The sequence below is a fragment of the Pipra filicauda genome, unplaced genomic scaffold (genome assembly GCF_003945595.2).
Source record: "Pipra filicauda isolate LSUMZ 115617 unplaced genomic scaffold, ASM394559v2 scaffold548_size709544_pilon, whole genome shotgun sequence".
In the NCBI taxonomy this organism is placed as follows: Eukaryota; Metazoa; Chordata; class Aves; order Passeriformes; family Pipridae; genus Pipra; species Pipra filicauda.
Window position 1 is genome coordinate 498,221 of NW_024104696.1, and position 10,119 is coordinate 508,339.

The 10,119-nt window shown below is 68.9% G+C and overlaps 1 protein-coding gene across 1 annotated transcript; it reads left to right on the forward strand.

Annotated features, from left to right (window-relative positions):
- The first annotated feature begins 60 nt into the window (after positions 1-60).
- Positions 61-8,361, forward strand: MAP1S (microtubule associated protein 1S). The gene is made up of 7 exons (XM_027730979.2): positions 61-238; positions 1,522-1,623; positions 2,238-2,320; positions 2,415-2,555; positions 2,974-6,178; positions 6,292-6,509; positions 6,730-8,361. Exons 1-7 carry the CDS (start codon positions 76-78, stop codon positions 6,883-6,885), a joined length of 4,068 nt encoding a protein of 1,355 aa, XP_027586780.1. The 5' UTR covers positions 61-75; the 3' UTR covers positions 6,886-8,361.
- The last annotated feature ends 1,758 nt before the right edge of the window (positions 8,362-10,119 follow it).

Sequence of the window (10,119 nt, forward strand, 5' to 3'; positions counted from 1 at the left end):
GTCGGGGCGGCGGTGACGCAGGGGGCGCGGCCGTTAAGGGGGCGTGGCCGTTAAGCGGGCGGGGGGCGCCCGAAGATGGCGGCGGCTCCGGTGCCCGCGGCCCCTCCGGCCCCCGCTCCCGCCGCCGCTCCCGCAGCATCCCCGGGGCCGCGCGGCCGCTTCTCCCTGCTCGCCATCGTGGGCGGCGGCTGCCACCGGCCCGGCCTCAGGGCCGCCGCGCTGCAGCAGCTGGAGCGAGGTGAGACCGCGCGATGATGCTCCGGCCGCGGACCCCGTGGGGGTCCCTCCTCCCAACGTCCCTCCTCCGCAGGGGCCTCCCGGGGTTGACTCCCCCACCCCGGGCAGCCCCCTCCTGCCCCAGGCCCCCCGGGATCTGCCCCTCCCTAAAATCCCAGGATCTGTCCCTTTCCTGCCCCGGGTCCCCCGGGATCTGGCCCCCTGAAATCCCAGGATGCGCTCCCCTAAAATCCCAGGGTCTGCCGCCTTTCCTGCCCCCAGACCCCCGGATCTGCCCCTCTATTTTCAAGAATCTGCCCCTTTTTCTGCCCCTCAGCTCCAGGATCTGCCCCCCCCTCCCAGGCCCCCGGGATCTGCCCCCCTAAACTCCCACGATCTGCCCCCTCAAATCCCCAGAATTTGGGTCTCCAAGCTTTGCTTCCTCCCCAGCCCCAGACCCCCCAGGATTTGCTCGCCCTGGATCCCCAGGATCTGCTCCCCTACATTTCCAGGATCTGCCCCTTTTCCTGCCCCGAGCCCCCAGGGATTCACCCCACGAGCCGCAGGGATCCCCTCCAGCCCCCACGTCCCACTCCTGCCCCTCCCTGAGCTGGGGGGGGGGTGGTGGTGTCTCAGGCCGTGACATCGAACACCCCACATTGGAGCAGATCCCCAAAATCCCGGCGGGGGGGGTGTTCCCATTGCCGGGACTGACCCATTGTCCCCCCGTGGCAGGACCGTCCCGCTGCGAGGGCAGCCCTGAACCTCCCCAAACCCCCCCCAAACCCCAACGGTTGTGCAACCCCCCGTTACGCCATCGCCCCCGGTTCGGTGGCCGTTACTGGGAGCGGTTTGGGGGGGGCTGCCAGACCCCAAACCCCCGGTGGGGAACCCTGAGGAGGTGTTTTGGGGCTGCCCCTCGGTGTTCTAAGAGCGCCTGTCCGGGTGCCGGCAGGTCGAGCCCGGCGTGTGCCGAATCCTCCGGCGCCGTTAATTCCTTAATTACCCCCTTTGAAGAGGTGCTGGCAGAGGTGCTCCGTGCCCCGGGGGGTTGGGATTTGGCGCTGGCACAGCCGGTGCTGCCGTGAGTCACCGCACAGGGCGCTCACCTGCCGGGCAGGTGTCGGTGTGTCGGGGTCCGGGTGGGTTTGGGGACCCCCAAAACCAGCTCAGGGTGAGGTGAGAGGGGCAGTATCGGGGGGAGGGGATATTGTGGGGACGGTCCCTACCGGCACCGTGTGGGTGCTGGTGGGTGCTGAGCCCCCCCCTCCCCTTCCCTGAATTTTTGGCCCCTGTTTTCCGCAGGGATCCGCTCGTGGGACATCGACCTCACTTCCTGCAACCTGGACGAGCAGCTGAAGCTCTTCGTGTCCCGGCACTCGGCCACGTTCTCCAGCATCGTGAGAGGTGAAACGGGGGGGAGAAAGGGGGGAAAACCCCCCCAGGAGCTGGAGGGATCCCCTTGTTTCTGTGGGACCCCCCCTCCCGCCCCCCGCTTTCTGTGGGAACAGCCTTGGCTTTGTGCTCACCCCCCCCCATCCAAACCCCGTGATCCCCCCACGTGAGGAGCCGCTTCCTTCTCCCAGCCCGGGGCGGGATGTGATTTTCCATGGGAGAAGGGAATGGAGAAGATGGAGCTGGGGCTGCTCTGGTGCCTTTTTCCCGCCCCTCCACGTCCCACCCCCGGCAGGGTCAGTTTGGTCTCCAGTGGGTGGTTCCCTGCTTAGGAAGGGAGTTCACCCCCAGACTGCCCCCAGGAGCACCCAGGACTCACTATGTTGTCTGGGGGGGCAGAAGGGGCTCCCCCAGCCTGCCCCCCCTGCCTTTCCTCCCCTCCCAGTGGCAGGAAGGACACGGGAAACGTGTCCTTTGGCCCCCGCGGTGTCCGGAGCGGGATCACGGCTGTCCCTCTTCCTCCGGAATACCGGGCAGGCTCTGGCCTTGCCACCCCCGCCACGAGGCCCAGGTGGGGGTGCAGCCCGATTTTGGGGAGGGTGGGGGTCAGCCCTTGCTCCCGGCAGGTCAGAGGACCCTCCACCACCGCGGGGATGTGCTGGAGACCCTGGTGCTGCTCAACCCCTCCGACAAGTCGCTGTGCGACGAGGTGAGCTGGGAACGGCTGGGGTGGATCCAAGTGCCGTCCCCGCGTCCCCTCTGTCCTCACGTCCCCCCCGTCCTCACGTCCCCTCCGTCCCCAGCTGCGGAACCTCATCACGGACGCGTCGCAGCACAAGCTGCTCGTGTTCGCGGGGCCCTGCGTGGAGGACACGGGGGAGCTGATGCTGCAGACCGGCTGCTTCTCCCTCCGGGATTTCATCCAGATCTTCACGGATAAGGAGGTGTGGTGCTCCGGGGGGGGAGCCTCGGGAAGGAGCCGCCTGTCCCCCCCCTCCTCCCCACTCTCCCCTCCCCGGGGAGGCTGCAGGCGGGCGCTGCCGGAGCCGCTGTCTGAGCACGTCACCGGCGTCTGGGCGGGATTCGGGCACGGCAGCGGGAGGAGGATGGATCAGCCGCTGCTCCAGAGGGCTGCTGGAGTGTCCCCTCCTCACTGCCACGCTGGGGGGGGCCACATCCCGGCCTTGAGCCGCACCAGGGCTGGGAGGGAACCAGGGAAGGGCCCCCCCTTTGTGGGTAACGGGAATGTGGGACCCCCAGGGAAGGGCGGTGAGGCAGGGCCCCCCCTCCCCGTGGCTGTCACATCGCTGTCCCTGGTGCCACCTCCCCCCTGAAGCCCCGGCTGTCCCCGTCCCCTCGCAGGTGGGGGAGATCCTGAGCTCCGCGGACCCCTCGGCCAAGGCCAGGCTGACCATCAGCTGCCCCGATTTTGGGGAGTGGAGGGACTCGGGCCTGGAGCATCACAACCTCCAGGACTTCATCGAGCTGCGCTACAACCCGGGCTGCGTCCTGCCGGAGATGGAGGGGCTGGAGGAGTTCATGGAGTACCTGTCGGAGTCGCTGGAGCCCCAGTCCCCCTTCGACCTCCTGGAGCCCCCCACCATGGTGGGATTCCTCAAGCTCTCCAAGCCCTGCTGCTATATCTTCCCGGGCGGGAGAGGGGACTCTGCTTTCTTTGCCGTCAACGGCTTCAACGTCTTGGTCAACGGGGGCTCCAACCCCAAATCCTCCTTCTGGAAGCTGGTCCGGCACCTGGACCGCATCGACTCCATCCTGGTGACGCACGCGGGCACGGACAGCCTGCCTGGCATCAACAGCCTGCTCCAGAGGAAGCTGGCCGAGTTGGAGGAGGACCCATCCCAGTCCCAGAGCTCCCAGGGCAACGGGGACTGGGCCAAGAACCTCATCTCCCCGGAGCTGGGCGTCGTCTTCCTCAACGCCTCCGAGAAGCTGAAGGACATCGAGGGCAACTCCCGGGTGCTGAAGAGCTGCGACGAGGCCGCCCTGACCCTGCACTACCTGGAGAAGTTGGGCATCCGCCCCAACCTGCTGGCCCGGGACAGTGGCCCCCGCGCCGAGCCCACCGTGCTCTTCCAGAAGATGGGAGTGGGCCGGCTGGACATGTACGTGCTGAACCCCGTGAAGGGCACCAAGGAGCTGGAGTTCCTCCTGCAGCAGTGGGCGGGGAACGGGTACCCCAAGGAGCAGGACCTGCCCCTGCAGTGCCTGACCTCCGTGTGCGTCCTGCTCGTCTGGCACCCCGTGAGCCGCTACGAGAAGATCATCCGGGTGCTCTTCCCCGGCTGCACCCCCCAGGCCCGCATCCTGGAGGGGCTGGAGAAGGTGAAGCACCTGGAGTTCCTCAAGCACCCCGTGGTCACCAAGAACGATCTGAAGGGGGTGTCGGCGTCCCCGCCGGAGAAGCCGCTGAAGCAGAGGAGGGCGGAGAGCAAGGAGAGCCTGAAGTCGGGCTCCAAGCTCAGCCTGGTGGAGGCCGGGGCACCGGTGCCCAAGGAGAAGACTCCGAAGGTGGAGAAGAAGGAGGTGAAGGTTGGGGCCAAGGAGAAGCCAAAATCCATGGGGGAGGCGGCCAGAACGGGGTTGGAAGAGGAGAAAGCCAAGGATGCTCGAGCCAAGGTGGACTCTGCGGTGGAGAAGGCAAAGGGAGACATGAAGGTGAAGCTGAACAAGGAGAAAGTGGCTCCCAAGAAGGAGCCAGTTCCCAAGAAAGAGGAGAAGAAGCTGCCAAAGAAGGATGAGGGGGCCGAGGGGAAAGGGGAGGCCAAGAAGGAGGTGAAGGTGGTGAAGAAGGAGGCGAAGGCCGAGACGCTGCGGAAGGACACGAAGGAGAGCAAGGCAGAGGCCAAGGCTCCGGCCAAGATTCCAGCACGGAAAACGCCGGTCCCGGAGACCCGCAAACCCCTGGCCAAGGCCGGCAGCATCAAGAAGCCGCCCCTCAAGAAGGAGCTGGAGAAACCCAAGGCTAAAACCCCGCGGGAGGCGGGTGCCAGGAAGGATCCGGGGACGTCGGATGGCTCCAAGTCCTCCTCCCCCGAGGACATGCTGCCGGAGGCCGAGCGGGAGCCGGGATCCGGCGGGAGGAGGAGGAAGGAGGAATCCACGGACGAGGGCATCGCCACGGCCGAGAGCGAGCTGGAGCCTTTATCCCTGGAGAACGGGGGGGCCAGGCGGCCGGGGGACTCCTCCTGCCTGGAGAACGGCCTGGAGGACCCCGACAGCCCCCAGCGCCTCCGCTACCTGGAGAGCAGCCCCCTGAGGGCCGTGTGCCCCCCCTCGCCCATGGCCAAGACCCCCAAGAGCGACCGCAGCGTCAACTTCGACCTGACGCCCACCGGGCTGCTCAACCACGGCCCCGAGGGCGCCGAGGACCCCTGCGGCAGCTCCGAGGAGAAGACCCTGGAGATGATGTCCCCGGCCAGCTCGGGGCCGGCCAGCGCCGGGCACACGCCCTTCCACCAGTCCCCGGTGGACGACGGCGCGGAGGAGCCGGGCACCGGCACCGCCCGGCAGCCCAACGCGTGGCCGGCAGGCGGGGGCAAGGCCGGGCAGGACGGCTCGGGGCAGGAGAAGCAGGCGGGGTGTCTGTCCCTCAGCCCTTTCAAGGATGAAGTCCCCGACGTGTCCCCCACCATCACCACGCCCTCGCTGCCGGCCGAGGTGGGCTCCCCGCACTCCACCGAGGTGGACGAGTCGCTCTCGGTCTCCTTCGAGCAGGTGCTGCCGCCGGTCAGCGAGTCCCCCCCGGAGGAGGGCCGGGGCTCCCGGAGCACGGGGGACACGCCGGAGTCGGAGCCTGCCAAAGGGGGGCTGTCGCTGCCGCTGCGGCCCTGCCACCACCCGCCCTGGGCCGACGGGGACGTGGCACCACGGCCCGGCCGCCGCTCCGAGTCCCCCCACGACGTGGACCTGTGCCTGGTGTCGCCCTGCGAGTTCGAGCACCCCAAGTCCGAGCGGTCGCCCTCGGCCGCCGCCAGCCCCCGGGAGCTGTCGGACAGTGACCCGTCACAGGAGCTGGTGCCGCCCCGGGGCCGCCCCGGGGAGACCCCCCCCACCTCCGTCAGCGAGTCGCTGCCCACCCTCTCCGACTCTGACATCCCCCCGGCCACCGAGGACTGTCCCTCCCTCCTGGCCGACGGGCTGGAGTCGGACGAGGACTCGGAGCGGCCGCCCCGCGCCGTGGCCAGAGCCTGCGACCCTCTGCCGGCCCCCCTGAAGGACCCCTGCCCCATCCCCGCCCAGCCCGGGATCTGCATGGTGGACCCCGAGGCGCTGCCCCCCGGCAGGAAGGAGCCCCCCGGCAAAGCGAAGAGGATCCCGTCCCGCGTGGGCTCCGCGCCCGCCACCCCGAAGGCCGAGCCCCCCCGCCACCCCTCCTCGGCCCCCAAGGCCAGGGGTCCCGCCAGCTCGGCCCGGGACAGCGGGGACAAGGCCAGGCTGCCCCCCGGGGACAAGAAGGGCCCCTCCCTCGGGGACCCCCGCACCCCCGGGACCACCCGTGGCGCCGGAGCCCGGCCGGCGGCGGGAGCGGGCCGGGCATCACCCGCAGGTACGGGGCGGGGGACGGGGGGCTCCTGCTCTGGGGTCCCTGTGGGACACCAGCGGTGGGTTCGGGAGGATCAGGGGCTGCTGCAGACCACCGTGTCCCCCTCCTCCTCACAGGCACACGGGCCACAGCCCCCCAGGGCCCCCCCGTCTATGTGGACCTGGCGTACCTGCCCGGCTCCTGGAGCGCCCGCACCGTGGACGAGGAGTTCTTCCGGCGCGTCCGCTCCCTCTGCTACGTGGTCAGCGGGGACGACCACCTGAAGGAGGGGGTCCTGCGGCCCCTCCTCGACGCCCTCCTCAGCGGCAAGCACCAGTGGGGCAGCGACATCCAGGTGAGCCCCCACGGGTACCTGGGGCAGGGGGGGGGATCAGCCCCTTCCTGGTGTTTGGGGGGGTGGCAAGGTGGGTTGGGATCAGCCCCTTCCAGTCCTGGGGGGTGGCAGGGTGTGGTGGGTGTCCCTGCAGGTGACCTTGGTCCCTGAAATGTTGGGATCGGCCCCTTCCCGGTGCTGGGGGGGGGAGGGTGACGAGGTGTCCCCGGTGTCTCCACAGGTGACCCTGATCCCCACCTTCGACTCGCTGGTGATGCACGAGTGGTACCAGGAGACCCACGACCGGCAGCAGGAGCTGGGCATCACGGTGCTGGGCAGCAACAGCACCGTGGCCATGCAGGATGAGACCTTCCCTGCCTGCAAGGTGGAGTTCTGAGGGGGTGGGGGGGACACAGCGTGGGCTTCACCCCCACCCTCCTCCTCCTCCTCCTCCTCTGGGAGCCCCCCCTCCCTTCCCTCCGCACTCGGGGCTGTGAAGCCACTGTGGCTCGGAGGGGAGGGAGAGGGGGCTCCCCAAGGACCTGGGGGGGCTCCCTGGGGTCCCCCAGGCCCGCAGCCCCCCCACCACACCCCCCTCACCGCGTGGTCCCCGCATGCCCACGCCAGCCACGCTCTGCACCCACCACCGGCCCGGGGAGGGGGTGAGGGACCAGCTGGGGAGGGGTCACCCTGCTCTGGGGGGAGGTTGGGGGGCAGGATGTGACCCCCCCATGCAGCAGCGGTGCTGAGCCGTTCCCCAACGGGCAGCTCTATTTAACAGGGTAAATTTTGGTGTTTTGTTGTTTTATCCCCTTCCCTGGACAAGCCACAGCCCCCCCATACCCACTGCCCTGCTCCTCGTGGGGGGGTGAGTCTCCTGGGGGGGGGGGACGACAACCTGGGGGGTCCCATCTCTGAGGGGCAGCACAGGGGGCAGGAGCCTGGGGGGCTGCTCCTGCAGCCTCGTCCCTGGCATTGTGACCCCCCAAAAGTGGTTGTTCCCTCATCTCCCCCCACCAACAACAGATGTCCCCCCCCCACCTCACGTGCAGCAGTGGGGGGGCCCATCCTCCCCCTGAGACCTGGCAACTCGCTGCACTGATGGCTCTTCCCCCCCCCGCAGCAGAAATGGTGGGGTCTGACCCTGACCCCCCCTCCCAAGATTTTGGGGGGAGCTGGGGGAAGGCCCCCCCTCCCTCACCCGCCAGTTTTCGGGTGAGGGGGTGGGAGGCAGCCCCCCCTTCCAGCCCCACCCCCCTGAGTTGCTGAAAGCTGTTAAAAACCAAACGTCACGTGCAATTTTTGAGGGGTTTTATGAGAGGAGAGCACGGGGGGAGGGGGCTGGGCTGGGAGTGGAGGGGGGGGGAAGGCAGGATGTGACCCCCCCCCCCTCTCCTTAGCCCCCCAGTCCCCACCTGGGACAAACACTAACCCCTTTTGTAGGAGGCTCCTCGATGGCTCTTTTTGTAATGACTTTTTAAGAAAAAAAAAGGAAAAAAAATAAAGCGAGACAAAAATAGCGAAAACTGAAGAAACCAAACCTTTTTTTTTTGTTTTGGGAGGGGGGGGGGAGGGAGGCAGTGGTGTTATTTATCTGTGCCCCCCCACCCTGGTGCCCGTGGGGGCATTTTACCTTTGATTGTATCGTCCTACGTGTTCGGGGAGGGGGCACTGAATGTCTCACCTTTAGTGCTTTATATATTTTTTTCTTGGCTGGAAGGTTTGGAGGTTGGGGGGTGTCGGGGTGGGGGGGCTGTGACACCCTCCCCAGCCCCTGCCCATGGACCCAGCACACTCTCCCCTGTCTTGCACGCCACGATCCCGTTTGGCAAATGTGTGGAAAATGAGCATTAAAGAGAATAATTCCCAGTTATTTTTGTCTCTTGTGTTGGAAGGGGGGTGTCCCGTGGATTTAGGGGGAGGTTAAGGCTGGGTTGGGCTCAGCCCTGGGGTGTGCAGGGGGGTACCCTGGGTTGGGAGAGGGGTTTGGGGGGATCCCGTGGGATTGGGGAGTGGCACCATGGGGGGGGGGGCTGATGGGGTGAAGGGTGGGTTGGGCTCGGTGTGGGAGGGGGGGATCTGGGCTGGGAGAGGGGTTGGGGGGTTTTGGGGGGCCCCGTGGATTTGGGGTGTTTGGGGGGGGGGGTCCCCTGGTTCTTGGGGGGGATGTGAAGGCTGGGCTGGGCTCGGCACTGGGGGTGGGGGGGGCTCTGGGGGTGCACCCCGTGATGGGAGAGGGGTTGGGGGGCTTGGGGGGGATCCAGGGATCGCCCTGGGGGGGTTGGAGAGGGGCCGGGGGGGGGTGGCTGCTCTGCGGGGCTGGTGCGGCAGAGCCGAGGCTGAGGCTGGATGCGGGGTTGCCATGACAACTGCATCCCCGTCCCCAGCCCTGCCATCCCCATCCCCGCCGCCCCCGGCCCGCCGAGGAGGGGGCTGCAGCCGCTGCGCTCGGCCCCCGCAGCGTGGGGGGGTTCGGGGGGGCGTTGGAGCCTCCTCGGTGCTGGGGGGGGTCCCACGTCCCTGTGCTGAGCCCCCACCCTGCGCGGGCAGCACGAGCCTGGCAGGACCGGGGAACAAAGCCCCCCTCGAACCCTCCACGCCCCCCTCGATCCCCCGTACCCACCCCCGACCTCCCCTTCCCACCCCCAAATTCCTCTTCCAACCCCCCCCCCCTTCCCCAAAATCTCTCCGTTCCCAGGCCCGGTGCTCCGGCAGTGGGGCCAGGGGGTGTTTCGGGGAGGGGGCTCTGCTGGGGGGGTTCACTCCCTTGGCCCCTCGTTCTGCTCCCCAAAGCCGGGGGTGTCCCCAGCGATGCCGCTGTCCCCCCAGGCCCCTCCGACCCCCCCCCTCCAGTGTTTCCCAGTGCTGTGACCGGTCCTGGTGGCTCCCGGTGCTGAGTCCAGGGTGGCCGTGGGGAGGGGGGGGTCCCAACCCCTTTCCGGCGGCACCGGGGGGGCTTCTCCAGCATCGCCACCCCGTTGGCAGCTGCCAACGCCCTGGGGGACACCGCGGGGGCACCGAGGCGACAGTGACCGCGGTGGCAGCGCCGGCAGAGGCCCGATCCTGGCTGAGCCGTGCGCGGGGTGGGGAGGGGTCCCCAACCCACCGCCCGCTCCATCCCCAACCTCCAGACCCCACCGGGCCGCCGCGGTGGCACCGGCTCGTCCTGGCAGTGCCACCTCACCGCGGGGACACCTGCCAGGTGTGGACGGGACAAAAGGGACCGTAACCGGAGCCGCCGCGTGACGTCCCCGCGGCCCCGGCTCCGGTGGCACCGCGGGCTGGTTGGGTTGATGCTGGGTTCATTCCCGACGGGAATGTGGCCCCCCCTCCCGGGTCCCCCCACCCGCCTCCGTGCCCGCAGCTGCGCCGGTGTCAGCCGGAGCCGGGGCATGAGCTCAGCGGTGAGCGCGGCACCGGGTGGCACCGGGGCGCGGGGGGGGGGGAGCCCGGCACCGCAGAGGGTGCGGCGGCAGCCGGCGAGGGTCCTCCGCGGGGGTCGTGGCGGTGCCTGTACCGCGAGCAGCACCCCGAGCGCGGGGAGAAGGGGGGGTGCCAGCGCGGGGTGTGGCAGCCCGGGGAGGGGGGTGACATCCCCCCGGACGGTGACAGCCGCGGGGACGGCTCTCCC